The 16,775-nt window shown below is 45.7% G+C and overlaps 1 protein-coding gene across 2 annotated transcripts in view; it reads left to right on the forward strand.

Moving 5' to 3' along the window:
- The window catches only part of agap1 (ArfGAP with GTPase domain, ankyrin repeat and PH domain 1), a gene marked incomplete at its 5' end in the record, with an annotated part of 101,495 nt that overhangs the window by 55,608 nt on the left and 29,112 nt on the right, over positions 1 to 16,775 (forward strand). Inside the window, 4 exons of one of the 2 annotated variants that reach the window (XM_080492596.1) lie at positions 7,377 to 7,481; positions 11,897 to 12,065; positions 14,150 to 14,314; positions 16,296 to 16,457. In XM_080492596.1, coding sequence (XP_080348722.1) covers positions 7,377 to 7,481; positions 11,897 to 12,065; positions 14,150 to 14,314; positions 16,296 to 16,457 — 601 coding nt within the window. The remainder of the gene's footprint in view (positions 1 to 7,376; positions 7,482 to 11,896; positions 12,066 to 14,149; positions 14,315 to 16,295; positions 16,458 to 16,775) is intronic. The other variant, XM_080492597.1, reaches the window with a different exon arrangement.

Here is a 16,775-nt window from a genome sequence, read left to right on the forward strand (position 1 = left end):
GACGCCTCGTCTTGTTCTTGTGAGGAGCTGATTAGCGTCGCACTTGTAATTGCCTCTCGCAGGGCTCGCAGACGAGCACGGGGCTGGGTGGTTTTGACAAGTCTACTCGTCCCCCCTCGGCGCCGGGCGCTTTGTAAGGAGTTAAATTGGATGGTTAATTCGGGTGTTATTTACCCTGTAATTCATTAGTTTCGCCCCGCCATTGGCAGCGGGCAGGCTGTAATTTCACGCTTCGCAATAAAAGATGTCTCATAATCTGCTTCATTTAGCAGCCAAAGAATTTAATGAAATTAACTGCAGCCCTAATTAAGACGGTGAATATTAAAGACCTGCTATCAAGGCTTTAACGAGGGTGACATGATCCGCCTTCCGCCGGATTGGAAAAATATCATTTCCCTGGGAAAGGTTGTCACCGCTCGGAGCCATTTTGGCCATGATGACATTTTTGTCATGCACACTAACCCCTGGAAATGAGATTTTTCGGGGGGGAGGTGGAGGATGTGTCGCAGGGACGACTCTCCCTTTTTTTTTTAGTTTGAGAAATAATTAAAACAAGGAACACAGGCGTCAATCAAAGAGCGTTTTTTTAGACGGTGCTCATTACGCCTCTGCGCCGCCGAGCGCTCCGCCGCAGGTTTGGCTTGGCACCGAGGCGCCGCCGCCGCGAGCGAACTGGAACTGTCCCCGCAGTCGCTTTGTTGTCTCGCGCCGTGTGTGTGTTTGCGTGTGTGTTAAGGAGCCGGACGAAAGCGAGCGAACGCTGACCCGAGGGGTCTCTCGCTGAGGAAGAGGAGTCGTGCTTCCTTCACTTCCCGCCTCTCGCTGAGGTTTTTTATCCACTAATGAATTGAGACTGCTGAAGTAAGGTTTGGATAATTGAGTTTCTAATTAATTACCCAGAACTCTTATCAGATAAATCAGCTCCTCTTCAGCCCCCCTCTTCTCCGCTGCTGTTTTATTTGATCTGGTCTGCGTCCTGCTCCCCTGGGCTCGCCCTTCGCCGTCCTTGCCTCATCAACGCCGACCTTGTCGTGGCGACGGACACCGCTGCGTGGCTGTCGCTGCGTTTTGATGTCAGACGCGGGTTTTGTTCTCCGCTGTTTTGTATCGTTTCTCCCGACCTCGGTGTCTGTCGTCTTCTGAAGCACCCGCCATCAGATCAAGAACCACATGGAAACCTCAAACTCCAAACACTTGAGCTCCACCGAGGCTCTGCACTCATCTTTTAATGACAGAGAATGAAAGTGACAGGTCAGATCTGCACCCACTGAATTTTATAATTGGAGCAGCTGGAAAACAAGTATCTTTGTCTTTCCACAATAATTTCAAGAGACAAAGTAACAACCTACACTTTTCCTTTTATGTTGTGAATTCTCATAATTTGTCAAAACGCAATAATCTGACTCCAAACTGTTGGGAAAGTTGTAAGAACAATTTAATGAAGCTGCCCTTTGTATACCTTTAAAACAGTTATAATATCAACATGCTCATTTGTCACCTTCTCTAAATTAAAACATTTTGTTTCCCAGATTTAATTGAACATTTGACAGCAATCGATAACGAATGAAGACCAAAAGAAGCAAAGAACCTCTGAAACCAACTTCTAATCATGGTTAAATGAAAACTTTACAAGACTGAATGAGGTTTAAAACTCATATTCGAAAGTAATTACAAATCAAGTCTCAAACCAGGCTTAAGACGTAGTTGAAGAATTTCTCAAACCAGGTTAGAATAATTATTCTAAATCTACTCTGAAACTAGTGTCACACTAAGAACAATTAGCGCCCAAATCGAGTAACAGGTTCATCTTAAAGCAGTGCAGGTGGAGCAGCGGCTTACAGAATTAGAGAAGTGAGCTTGTGTTGAAAGGGTTGCGGGTTTGAAGGCCACTGCTGATAATGCTTACCACTGTGGGTCCTTGAGCAAACACTTTGACCCTGAGGTCAGAAAACTTCAGTCTAAACCTTGAATCAAAGCTGTGACCAGAGTCGGTCTGTGATCTGGACACCTGAAGCAAGAATCATAAGTCTTTCGCCCTTCGTGTCTACAAATGATGAGGATCTTAGTTTCCAGCTGTTAACCGCAGCAGGGAGGTTAAAGAGGTTTCTCACAAAGCTTCCTTCTCCCTGCATCCAGTCCTTTATTCCCTCCGTCTGTCCTCTCTGAGATTAGAGCAGCCAACTCTGCTCTGTCTGGGAGGATGATGAATGACCTGCGATCGCTGCTCAGGCCAAATCAGATAGCCACTGTGATACAGACAGGATCAGCCCCCTCCCTACAACACTGTCATCAGCGCAGGAGGGTGGAGGGGGGGGGGGGGGGGGTGACACCTCTAATTTAGCCCACTGCCTCTCAGAGGACGTGGCAGAACAAAAGGGCCCCGGCCCCTCTGAGAGAACCTCGTGGTTTTCTGGAGGCTTCGCTCTACAGATATCTCCTCCGACGAATCTCCTCTCGGATCTGCTGTCACTCCGCTGACGAGGCCTCGGGAGAGTCCATTGTCTGAGGAAAATAGGGGAGTGATTGAGTGATAAGAGGGCAGATTAGTCCATATCAACAAACCTCAGAGGAAGTTCTTTTGTCGGACCTTTTCTCAATTACAAGCATGGACGAAAGAATTAGCGATTTCAGCTATTGCAAAAACAAAAGTTGTAGAAGAGAAAACTGTGCTGGACAGTGAGGCTTGTCCACATTATAACCAAATATATTTACACAGACCGAATAAGGTTATCCAGACTTCTTTTAGGATCGTCGTCTTTTCTGAACTAATTTGGGAAATTTCATTGAGAAGGAAAACGTAGGATTGATCTCTGATTGACGTCTTTACATGAATCCAGCGCCGGTGGCTCTACACACGATTATTTCACTGATTCTTTCGTCACTATAACAGCTGGTATATGTCCAGATTGTCACAAGCATTCCTTCTTAACTAGTTTTGGTTGTCATTGGTTGTCCAGATTACATCTTGATTGAATGTCTTTTGTCAAGTAACAAAGGATTTGATTGGAAAAAAAACTTTTCTTATTAATATTGGACAAAGTTTGTCATAAAGCAACGTCGACTAATTACAGTTGTCAATGTCCAACTGAGCGTCTTTTTCTCAGTCAATTTCAGGTTTCAATGGATTATATTCAACATAACATCTTTATCGTTGGATATATGGATGATATCTTCACCAAACATCTTATCTTAAAAATATTTTTCCAGTGAAGAGATTGGCCCTTTCTTCACTAATTCTACTTTTTAGTGGCTGTCCAACCACATGTCTTTACTCTGGTCTTCCAGACAGGATGACCATCAAACCAAGGGATTCTGGTTGGTCCTACAGATCCAGATTAAGTGGAACATCCAGTCTTGTCTGCCACTGTTGGATCACAGTGGACTTGAAGGATTAAAACTCTTTTCTCAATTAAACTATCTTGTGTTGTGAGATTTGAATTCTTATGATCAGTAGAAGGTCCAGATCATGTCCTGGTTTGTCAGATATTTTCTTCTGAAAGAGTGCCATTACTTCCTGTCATTTTTAACTTGAAACTGCAGGTTAGATGCTCTTGAGCACACCTCTGTCGCACAGAAATCATTTTTCTCTCTCGCCGTGTTTTCCCGCGATGTATCCCCTCCTCTTACATGCGACGGCTGTGGTCTTTAATCAGACCCTCAGGTATGAACATCTTCCGATGCGTCGTCTAACGAATGACTCCATATCCCAGCTTCCCTCGAGCGAGCGACCTTTTCTTAAGCACTACCTCACAATACTTCACCGAGGGAAGAAGAGGGAGTGTATCCGCGGGAGTTTTGTGTTTTCTGGCCGGGTCGTGTGACTGGATCTCTTTAAAGGCTCCGAGCTCGCTCCCCGACAAAATGTGGCCCCTTTTGTTTTGTTCAGCCAATCCACAAACCTCCCCAACGCCCTCAGACGTTTACAGATACTTAACAAATGACTCCATCTCGCCGCTTCCCCCCCTAAGCGAGCGACCTTTTGCAAAGCACTACCCCACAATACTTCACCGGGGCGGAGAAGTGCCTCGGCGCGGCGAGGGGAGCGAGTGTATCTGGGGATGTATTTATCTCCCCACATCTATTTTCCCATGTGGAGACCTTGTGAGCTGTCATGGCTGCCACTGCCGCCTCCCCCTCCCCCTCCTCCCGAAGGTAAAATAAGAGAGTGCGTGAAGCCCGGGGAGGTGAGTAATGAAAGATATTACCCATCAGGAGAATTTCAACGTGGCGTTCAATTAGCCAAACTGATCGCTTGTCGTCTCCGGGATGGATGGCCCGAATTAATCCGCTGACGTCTCCCTCCCCAAATACCAGGACTGGATCGAAGACTGGAGGAAACTGTTGGGTCTTTACCTTCTCATACTAAATCCTCTGAATCCAGACAGAACAAATTCAACTTTCCAACCACTTCCGCAACAGTTTGAGATTCCCTTTGATTCCTGCATGTTCCTGACATTTAACAGTCTTTCAAGCTCAACTTTTATATGTTGGAGCAGTTTAATATCAGCTTTTTTCATATTGATTGATTTGTTGTGTGTGGTGTATCAATGAGTCTTGTTCACGATATCACACCAATCTGGCAAAACGTCTGAATCAGCATGTTGGAGCGTTGTGTTTCTAAAAACATACATCCGTATGTTTTCCATCTCATCGAGATATTTTCTTGTAATCATTTTTACCATCTTTTAATCAAATGTAATCCTTTAACAATACACAGTGTAAACTGCTCGTTGGCCTCAGACACCGTGGAGGAGGAAAAGAAACGCAGAGTCGTGGTTATTGGTTGATTAAAACTGATAAAAATCCCAGCGGATCGAGCTGACCTGAGAAGTCCTAATTGATGACAGTGCTAATGTAAACACACGTCCTCTCCGTGTGCCTGGAAACATGCGGCCGCTCGCTCGCTAACAGGCAGTAATGGATGATCAGCTGGCCTGACAGCTGCACGGCTGCCGGCAGCTTTCACTTCAGAGCAGCGGGAAGCTCGTCAAGTCGTGTTTAGCACACCGTGGGGAAGCCCTGTTGTTGCGCACACACACACACACACACGCACACGCACACACTCCACGCAGAGCTTTGTTTCACTGCCTCATTACAGGAGCAGGAATTAGTGGAATCACCAAGATTGATTTATACGCTTGACAGCCCAGGACCTGTGGTACAAAGGGGGACCGTCTAGATCAGGGGCGTCGGACAGATTTTAGTTCAGAGGCAACATGAAGTCCAATTTCATCTCAAATGGGCCGGACCAGTAAACTAGTACCATGATCATCTTTCAATTCAAACATTTTTTATTGTCGTGGCGGAAAATGACCATTTCAACTTAAAGCCAATTTAATGAAACCTTCTCTTGCAAAATCCAGTGAAATGTCCCTAAAACTTCTATAACTGTTGCATTATGGGTGTTTTTTACAACCCCACCCTGGCAGCGTGGCTTTGAGGAGAGTTTGCTCACTACAAAGTCGTTCGCTTTCATGGCAGCTTCACCAATATCTCAGCTCAGGTCTCAGTGTTTGGCCAGATTGGAGCCTCTTGCAGGCCGCATGTTTGACACTGTTCATCTCGAGTCTGGTCACACCAATGACCGTTGTGAACAAAGGGACAAAGTAAGTCATGTTATTGAGGTGACTTCACTATCTGGACTAACCAGAGGACAGTCCAGTGTCTGTGGCAGGTCAGTCCAGTGTCTGTGGCAGGACAGTCCAGTGTCTGTGGCAGGTCAGTCCAGTGTCTGTGCTCAGTTCTTTGTCTCATGTAACAGTAGGTAAGTCTGGTATATGTGTTGGGGGGTTTATTGTGCATAATAACCATAGGACAGTCCAGCGTCTGTGTTCAGTTCATTCAAGGCTTCACTTCAAATTAAGAGTCCTTAAAGTGTGATATGAGTTCCTGAAGCTTTTATTTTGTCCCCTCTCCTTGTCTTGTCGCCGGCTGTCACTCCGTCCTCATTACAGGATGATTTCCTGTCTCATTTCTCACTCCTGAGACACAGTTGGAAGATATTTTAGACCTTCCAGGGTAATAAATTTGTCTCATTTCTCTGGTCGCTCGCCACCTCGTCCCTTCACGCCGCCGCCTGCATTCCACTTTCCTCTTTGTCACTCGGAGGCGCTCCTTTCCTGGCGTTATGTCACCGCCAATTACACCCGACGTGCCGTCACTGGCGGCGAGGGTCACCCCGGGCCCGCCGCCCCGTCCCACCGCCACCGACCGCCTTAATGAAAGCTGAGCGGTCGGGGCGGCGGGGAGCAGGCTTCTGTCCATCAGCCGGCCCGTCCATCTCCGCCGCCATCCCCTCCCCCTCCCCCCTTCACGGCTGGACTCTATTAATATCCTCTGTCGGAGTGTTAATGTTGTAGAGGTCCAGTGAAGTGACACGCGTGGCAGCGCGGCTGTAATTGCTAATCAGCGGACAGTTTTATCCCCCACCGCTACCCCCCCCCCCCACCCCGAAACCCCCTCTTTCTCCCACTTCCATGTCTCTCTCTCGCCGTCTCTTTGACCTTCTTCCTTTCTCTCTCTCTCTCTCTCTCTCTCTCTCTCTCTCTCTCTCTCTCTCTTTCTCTTGCGCTCTCTCTTTCTCTCTCTCTCACCTAATGAATCCGGCTCAAATGAAGTGTGGGCGGACGGCGGGCGGGCGCTCGGCCTAAACGGTCAGTCAGCCGCAGCTGATGTGCGTAGGAAGAAAAAAAGAGAAAGAGAGAGTCAGACAATTAAATAAGTGCTGATTTCCCTCCGTCTTTTCTCGCTATGTTGAGCTCTGCTGCAGATTCCTCCTGTTAAAATGTTGTTTTGGGGAAAGACGAACTCTTAACCCTTTATGAGACGAATGTCTGCGTTTCCTTTTATACTAACAATGGTTCCTTTTTTTGTGTTTTTAATTTCTGTTTATCCAAAAGAATATGATAAAAAGTAAATGTTTCCGAGGGACTAAAGCTTATTCACAGAAGCTTCTACGGTCAGTTCTGCCAGTTTTACGCAACTTTTGAGAAAGATGGTCCTAAAATTGTCATGTATGGACGTTTATTTACACTGACTTTACTATGTTGACGTCTGTGAATATTCTTCAAAACTATATGAGGATTCAAATGTTCAATTTACACATTTTAGTGACTGACTTTAGAAGGATTATGGGGGAGAAGAAATCACATCTTTCGTGTATTTCCAGGAAAATCATCTTTTTCAATCACAAACTGCCTCTTGACTTGTTTTCTTACTATATGTTGAATGAATATCTTGAATGAAGTGTCACCAAAAATGTTTCATGTGTGTGATTATCACTTGTTTTTGTTTGGAAAATTAAAATTTGTGATATTCTGATGGTGAAAATGTGAAACGCCAACGTGACTGACTGACAGCGCCGTGTGGTCCTGCAGGGCATGCTGCTGAAGAGGAGCGGAAAGTCCCTCAACAAGGAGTGGAAGAAGAAGTACGTGACACTGTGTGACAATGGACTGCTCACCTACCACCCCAGCCTGCACGTAAGGAACACACACACACACACACACACACACACACACACACACACACACACACACACACACACACACACACACACACACAGACAGATGTGGTGAGAAGCACGGCTCTGATTGCTTATTAGATTGCAGCGCTGTGCCAGCCTGCGATGACCTCCATTTATCTGCTGCTCCTCATCTCTCTGCTGTGTGCTTCTACAAACTGCCTCTCACACACACACACACACACACACACACACACACACACACACACACACACACACACACACACACACACACACACACACACACACACACACACACACACACACACACACACACACACACACACAGTGTTGATGGCTTGTGTATTAATTAGGATTCGTCATCTGTTTGCCCACGTCGGCGCTGATGATGTGAATATCAGCTGTAATGTCTCTGCTAATTGCCCCAGCTCTCTGCCCTGCTGGCACAATATCCTGCCCCCGATGCTGCTTTATTACACACGCGCGCACACACTTATACACACACTGTGTTTGTGTGACTGCCACTCCGTCTGAATCAGTTTCCTCTCCGAATCCCGATCGATGCAGGTTTTCTGTGAGAATCGCAAACACATTAGTTTCTGTAAATTTTCTTTAAAAATAGTATTAAATATCAAACTTGACTATATCAAGCTGAAAACTAATATTAATAATCAGATAAAACAATTCGAAAACACATAGAATAGGAAGATAGAACAGCACTGTGCATATATACAGTGTATTACACGTTACCTCTGATCCTGTAAAAATCTGTTTTTAATATTCTACTATACATAGACGCTGTAGGAGATTATTTTTACACCCACACATCTGTTAAAAGCATTTTAAAGCACATAGAATCTTAAGATCAAACCAAAAAAATAAAGTAATTTGCGGATGATTAAATAGAAAATAAAGAAAAGTTAAAATGTTAAAATGGCCACATGTTGGTAAATGAAACCTTTGATTAATTAAAAGTAGAGCTGCAGAGGTGCGTATGTCTGAAGCCTCGTTTCACACGTTAAATAATCCGTCTCACCACCCGTACTGAATCCGGAGGCCCCGCTGCTTTTGAGCCAGACTCTCCTGCGGGGTTGCGGGTTCGATTCCCTCCGGAGCCGGCTCCTCCGCTCTCCGGCACGCTGCACACGTCCGTCAGCGATTAGAGCAGCTGATGCAGTAAATTAGTGCTAAAAGTCATCAGTTAACACATCAACAGACACACAAACCCCCTCCAGCAGCAGAAAGCCAGGTTTCTCCTCAACGCGCTGCATCTGCAGCGCCGCCGTCAATTAGCCTGTTTGCGAAGGCTAATCGAATGAAACTCAATCAGCGCCGCTAATTGCCCGACTATGTGCAAAGAAATCACATTAATGCCGCTAATTAAGTGGATGGCAATAGATGCCACCTAATTGGCAAGAAAAGTCTGAAAGAGAAGAGGATCAGGCCAAAAGAAGAGGAGAGGCTAATTAACGGCCTCGCGTCTCGCTGAGACTCACAGATGTTTTTAAGAACACTGGAGACTGAAAGAAGCTGCGGCAACCCGGAATGACATCAATCAACAGACAACAATAGTTTGTCCTCACTCCAGGTGATGGCCGCTTCACAGGACTCCGACTGCTCCAACCTGCACAAAACAAAATGCTGCTTAGTTCAAACACAAGTAAAAATGTAGTCCAACAACATTATAGTTTATACTGTGATGGTATAAGTTATGCAACAACTTTACAGTCTATACAACAACTTTACAAGTTGTACAGCAAGTGTACAGGCTATATAGCAACTTTACAGTCTATACAACAACTTTACAGTCTATACAGTGCCAGCAGTATGTTGTACATCAAGTTTACATTTTATACGGTGACTTTACAAGTTCTGCAGCCACATTAGTTTAAGCTGCTGGTTTACAATTAATACAGTAAATTGCCAGTTTGAACTGTATATGTTTACTGCAACTAAAGATTATATAATACAGTTCACAAGTTATGCAACAACTTCAGAAAGCATTTCTGTCTGAGCGTGAAACTTTTCTGAAGTGAAACAAACCATTTCCATTGGATCATTGTCATGTAAATAGGCCCTGAACAAGTCCCACCAGTTGCACTTTTAACTTCTTTAAAGTGTTAAATGCTGAGTTTGATTTAAAAAAAAAAAAAAAGAGAGAGATCCGGTTTGAGGTTTTTGGACCAGTCCTGTTGTTGTTGTGAGCCTGGTTTGTTTTTTGGTTCTGTTTTGGATTTAAAATTCTTGTAGTTTGGGCTGGTTTTGGAGCAGCTTTCCTTGGATATGATGGTGTGCTAGACCGATCTCCTTGGCTTGAAGCTGGTTCTGGAATGCTTTGTTGGCTTTCAACCTGGTTTAATTGGTTTAGGGGAGTGGTTAGAGTGTTTAGAGTTTAGTTTAGAGTGGTTTTATTGTTTTTATGCTGATTTTTATGTTTTTAAGCTCATTTTGGAACTGGTTTACTTTGTTTGAACTTGAGTTTGAAACCCTACCTCCACTGTCTCGTCCATCTATCTATCTCATCTCCTCATGCTCCCACGACTCCCTCCTTCTTCTTCTTCTCCTCTTTTATCTGCTGTCGTGTCCTGATCCATCCATCGTGTTGTGGAGGAGCTCGCTCTGTATGGATTCTTGTTTCCCTCGGCGTCAGCAGTATCTCATCTCTGTTCATGTTACATTTCTCACACTGACGCCGCCATTTATATGTCCATTTATACCGAGCAGGCACAACACGCTCGCAGGGCCGTCACCACCTGCTGTCGGTGCGTTTGGTCGATACACACATCCGTCCTGGACGCCGCCGCGTGGCGTGGACGATCAGGCCGATGATGAAAGCACTCAGATGCAAATGGAGACTCAATTACCTCGGTCAATCTGTCGGAGGGGAGTGTGTGTGCGGAGGGTTTACCCAGCGGGCCGCTGGCTCGAGGGCTCTCCAGTGGCTTGTTAAGACGCCGTCGAGAGCACTTGGCTTTGAATTGGCCTTTTGTCAGCCGAGCTGCCAGAGGGAGGCGGGAAACACAGAGAGACCTGAGCGAGTGTGTGTATGTGTGTGTGTTGTTCTGCAGTGAAAGCAAAGCGAGTATGCTTTCACTATTAAAGCCACGAATACTTATTATTCCAACTTAAAGCGAGGTGGGTCCAACAAGATCCGCGTGGGACCAGCGCCATGTAACGAAGGCAGCAGCAGGGCTCGCCGTATCGGTTACATCACCACACTTCTGGACCCACCGCCTTCTGATTGGCTGGTTAAATATGCTCGGGTTCGGATGTGGGTTGGTTTTAGTTTTGGTCTTGTTCTCGACTTGTGTTTTTCAAAGTTTCATATTTGGTTTTCGTCTCGTTTCCATAAAAGGTTTAGATTATTGTAGTTTTTTTGATTGTTTTGAACGGGGTTCTGAATGGAGGTTGCTGAAACCCACATTTATATGTGGTTTAAGACCAACTTTTGACCGATAGGGCGTTTACACACAATGTTTCAATTGAATACGCATCATTTTTGCTGTTTGAATCGCCCCAGCAACCATTTGAAAATGGGCAGTTGCTGGGAGACGAAGTCAGAGCTTTGACAAAAAGTTCCATATTGAAAGCTGTCATTTCCAGTGGCTCGGCACACTGTTGTCACGTAAACAGAAACCCGAAACCCAACAAAAATTGAGCTTTTTCACTTATAAAAGTACCTCATATTTTCTTTTAGAAGTGGTTTGGTTTCAACCAGAGTTTAGTTGACATGCATTTGTGATTGTTTATAAAGAGGTTTTGTTTGGATCCTGGGTTCAAACTTAGAAGTTCCAATCCTTATTTTCGACTCACTTTCTTGCATTTATCATTAATTAAGTGGAATCAGAGCATTTTGTCACTGAATGCTCTTTAAACATTTGTTTATAAACACAACCATACCTTAATATCCAATACAAACCTCCATAACATGAACTCTCCCTTGTGTTTGTCCTAATCCGCCCCAGCGGGTTTTATCTGTTCATAAAGACCGACCTCCCACAATGCCTTGCTCCTCTCAGGTCACGACCAGCATCCTTAGAGGGGGGCGTGAAGGTGGATTTAACAAGCGCCTCTCGTCGGTCATTAACACTTCTCCTCGTCTTTTCATCACTGCGGGGGTATTCCATGGCGGTCACTCTTGTTCTGGGCGTGTTGGTGAGCGGGCGGAGCCAATCAGAGCCGGGGTGCTGGACCACTTCAGCGCCGCTTTGAGGGATTAGTGTGGCTTTGTTTCCTTTGTGTGATTTCGGGATTTAGGAGTGATATCATCAGGAATAATCCCACTCACGTTAATGAGATCGCTTCCACACACACTTCATTTGATTTCACTTGCCGTCTGTTGAGATTGATTCGCGCCTCGCACCCTCCGCTCCTCACACGCATTGAAACTGTAAACTCTCCCTGGTCTCTCAGGACTACATGCAAAACGTCCACGGGAAGGAGATCGACCTGCTCAGGACCACGGTGAAGGTGCCGGGGAAGAGGCCGCCGCGCGCCGTGTCCACCTGCGCCGCCGTGCCGAGCCCCAAAACCAACGGCCTGACCAAGGACATGAGCGGCCTGCAGCTGGGACAGACGCCAGGTGAGGCCTCGGCGCTTCAAGCTGCCTCCTGAATCATCAAGTGTTGAAAACACCGTCCTCTCTACACTCTTTACCAATAAATGTATTTCTAATAAATAACTTTATCTTACTGGTATGTTAGAATATATGTTTTATACATTTTAGATCTGAAAAAGTTACTTTATTTCAAGGATCAGGAACAATATATATAGTTGATATTTGGAGAATTAACTTTGGAAATAGTGTTTCAACACCACGGTTTCACTTTTTGACCTAAAACTGTTTTGAAGTTAAGTAAACAATCTCAACAAGAGTGAAAGAGGAAGAATACGCCCACATTTTATTGCAGATTTAGTAAAAAAAAAAAAAAAAGAATTATCAAGAAACATTACAAATCATGAGCAATGTGCACTGGATCATAAGTTTAAAATTATGATCAAGATTCTAGATAAAATATCACAAAGCTTGGTCGCCACGTTTTGAGTCTTATAAAGAAACCATAGGAGCATCTCCGTGAATGAAAATAATCATTTCATGTCTGATCTCAGCGGCAATTAGCTGCTAATCGCCGCTCTTGTCCCCTTATCATAAACACACAGCATGTTTTTGTCCTCTCCTGAATCAATAAAGGTTGATTAAACAGATGAGAGTGGACGATAAAAAGCAGGAGTTCAGCCTTGAAATGCACAAAACGCTTTTCCCTCTCATCACCTGAAGGAAGACGTCGTAAAACAAAAGGTGGAGCGAGCTGCTGCGTGTCGCACACACACACACACACACACACACACACACACCCACACACACACACACACAGAGGGATCCAGGAGGCCCGAGCTAATAGCATGAATATTCAGTGAGCCGTACTGCATGTACTAATTATTGTCATGAATATTAATGCAATCAAAGTGCTGGCTCCACTCAGCCAGCTCCAAGAAATGAGCTGTAATGAGAGAGCGAGGGGTGGGGGTGGGGGGTGTTGGACCACGCAGCCTCTCACCAACTCCTCGCTTTGATTTAAGCAGCCAGATCGTAAGAAGCAGCCTTTTATGGTCCCCTTGTGTTTCGCCGATGGCCACGTGGACGCATGCTCTGCAAGAATAAAAAGACGTGTGTCAGTGGATTGTAGCCGCTTATGATGCCACACAAAACCTTAAACGGGTTTGAGATTTGTGCAGGAAGACGAGCCTCCTACTATTGGAAATAACTGGTGACTGCATTTTGTAGAAAACTGTGGCAGACATCATTGCATCTGCCGCAACACAGTGAGCTCCTCCAAACTGATCCAAACAGCTTTTAAACAACGCCATGTTGGTTCTGTGTGGGAAATAATTAGTCACAAGATACAGGCAGCTCGAAAGCTATCATCTTCTAACGATCAAAATCTACCCAGTAGATAATTCAAAAGAATCCTAGAAAAGCTGGAAAGAGGAGAAGTAAAGCTCAAGAAAAGCCAAATCTGAAGGTCACTATAGTGTAAAATATGATGCCAACTCTGTATAGTAAGGCAGCTAATAATGAAAGTAACTATCCGGTTTAACTGTGAAGCTAATGATGCGTTTGAAGTCATAAAGTATCGGATCATTGTCGTTTTAAGGTTTGAATTAGCTATGCAGCTAAAGCTATAGAAAGTTAATTACAGCTAAACATTGGAGAGTTAAGTCCATGTCACTAAGTTGCTAAAAACGTGCTTACTGTGGTGTTGAGTCAAGAGATTGAACAAAATAAAAATGTTAAATCACGTATAGAGCAAATTCTGCTGCTAAATCTATTAAAAAAGCTTTTGCTATCGTAGTAAACTAAAAACTCACTAACTGCATCTCTATAGCCACAGAAAAGCTGCAGAGCGACTGCTAATGATGCATCTAAAGCACTTAAAAAAACATTTGAATCTAAATTTTACTCTGTAAATTAAATCCCCAAACTGCCGGGAACTATAATTCATGAAAATTGTTTATTTACGTCTATTTATTTGGACTAAATCACCAAGTTTACCTTAAAACAACTTATTCAAAGGTTTTCTCAGCTCTTTTTCCTGTGATGCCTCCTCGCTGCCTGTAGAGGGCAGCGTCCTGATGTTGACCACTTGCCCTTCGCCCTCCCACCAGGTACGGTGACCAGCAGCACGTCGGCGTCTCAGATGGCGAGCGGCGTCAGCTTGGTGTCCTTCAACAGCCGCGGCCTGGAGGGGATGCACCAGCGCTCGTACTCCGTGTCCAGCGCCGATCAGTGGACCGACGCCACCGTCATCGCCAACTCCGGCGTCAGTACGGGTCAGTAAAAGACAAACGGGAAGTGGCCCGCTCAGACTAACCGAAGGCCCCACCGCGCAGCTCCGCGAGGGAGCCCCTCATTTATCTCCCATTGATCCGCCTGCCAGAGCCTAATGCTGCCTTAACTGTCAAGCTAATGGACTCTGTGTGTGTTTCTGTGTGTGCGCGGCTTTTAAAGCGACATACCAAACACACTTGTTTGAAGACTGACAGCTATCAGCTCTGTTTGTCTGTCGCCATGACGATAATCTTGACTGACAGCTCTGTAGTCCTGTCCCGCGCCCTCCAGCCCTCTTCAAATAACGTTTAGCGCCGTGAAACGCTTTCAATCGGCACCCAGGGGCCACACACGCATTTTCACACACTTTGGTCGCTCTGTATTTGCGGGGACACTCACCGAAGGTCCCCGCAGGTCCACAAAATAATTAACGGAAATTATGTCTCTTAAAAATGAGGATTAAAGGCGTTAATTGTTCTTTTCACGGCCCTGAAAAAACCCCAAAGATGAGACAGATGAGGACAATGTTTGGTTTCTTGTATTTTAACATCAGAAATGGAAGAAATCTAAGAATGTTCAGAGAATGTGAAACGGGACTCGGAGCTACGTGCAACTTTTTGAAAACGCCCTGACTGTAATAACAATCCAACTTGGTCATCTGTCCATACGAATGTCCGCGTACTCGTCATTGTTAATGGATATAGCGTATTCTTTGCGCTCCTGTGTACAAAAACAAACAACAGCACCCTCTTGTGGCACAACATGCAAACTGCATAGTTTTCAGTGTTTCTGCCATTTCCGTGTAAATGTTTTAAACAGTTTTCAGATTTGAGTCGTCTCCAAACCAAACAAGTGAAAACAGCCTAGAACCTTTCTGATATAGTCTAAAGGTCTTCAACTGAAACCAGCCTGGCAGCAGCGGATGCTCAAACTGAAGAAGTGCATCAGGGGGAGGTGGGAGTCTGGAGAAGGAGGGGGTTGAGGTGGGGGGGGGGGGGGGGGGGGTGGCTGACGTGGATGGAGCGCGGCTTGCAGATGGGAGGGCCGTTAATCCACGGCGGTTAATTGCGCGCTCGGGGATGGCATCTTGTCAGCAGAGATAAGTTGTCACATTTTCCACTTGAGCTGAGACTAAACGATTGTAAAATAAGTTATGGCCGTCCTTGGGGCTGTCTGCCGTTTGGGGACGCGGTGGCAAGCGTGCGCTCGTCCACACACACACACACACACACACACACACACACACACACACACACACACACACACACACACACACACACGCACGCTTGTATGTGTGTGTGTTTAGTGTTTCCATCAAGACACACAGACGCACACCGGGCCCGTGTCAGCGTCGTCGCCGCGCCGTGATATTGATGGAAGCTGAATGTTATTTTATTCCGCCGCTAGTCACAGCTGTCAGCAGCCGCCGTGACGAGTGGAGGAGGGATGGAGAGAGAGACTCCACTTCCTGTTCGGATAGCCTCACTCGCCCGCAGGTCTGCCCCAGTGACTCTACCTCAATGCGACTCCGTATCGTGTTGGATTATATCTGCTCCGATTTGTGGTGTTATATTCCTCAAAATACTGAAGTGGAGCTTCTCTAGTTTAAGAAACAGCAGGTCTCTGAGGAGGCGTGGGATTTGATTTAATCTGTTTCCACAACCAAGATCCAAAACGTTTCATTCATTAAATAAAACACCTTAACACACCCAAACCCCAAGACAAGTCGGACACAGGTCAGGAAGTCCAAAACTAACTTTAGTCCATGCTGAATAAAAACCTCAGTCTGAACTGCTCGTAAAAAAAACTAATTTCATTCATATCACTGTAAGTTTAAAACACCTTGTATGAATCAAGTCTGAAAAGTCATCGAACTCCGTCTGAATCGCTTCTCAGAAGTTTCCCAAACCAGACAAGAATGAGATGACGACGACTTCAAGACCAGGTGCATGTTTGAATGCATGTTCCTGTTTGAATCCTCAGATACTGGCCTGGGAGACTCGGTCTGCTCCAGTCCCAGCATCTCCAGCACCACCAGCCCCAAGATGGAGCCGCCGCCATCGCCGCACGCCAACCGCAAGAAGCACCGGCGGAAGAAGAGCACCAGCAACTTCAAGGCCGACGGCCTCTCTGGTACTGCGGAAGGTAACGCCATCTCCCCTCCCCTCGCCTCACACTTTCCTCGCCCAGGCCGAGCCTCGCTTTGACCACAAAACACGGCGCCAAAACAAAACGTGAAGACCCGGGTGGGGAAAGGCAGCCATGTCGTCACCGGAGACTCCTGACCTCCGCTATGAGGGCGGGATCTCCTCATCCTCTCATTCTGTCGGCCCTTCATCCTTTCACCCGCTCTCTTCCTCTCAGTGTGGAGATGAAAGCTCCTGGAGGCGTTTTGCTTTGTCGCCTTTTGTGTCTTTCTGATCGTTTCATTTCCTTTCAGGTTCAGTTGGTTTCTCTTTGTGG

Source organism: Lipophrys pholis, assembly GCF_963383615.2.
Source record: "Lipophrys pholis genome assembly, chromosome: 23".
NCBI classification, from domain to species: Eukaryota; Metazoa; Chordata; class Actinopteri; order Blenniiformes; family Blenniidae; genus Lipophrys; species Lipophrys pholis.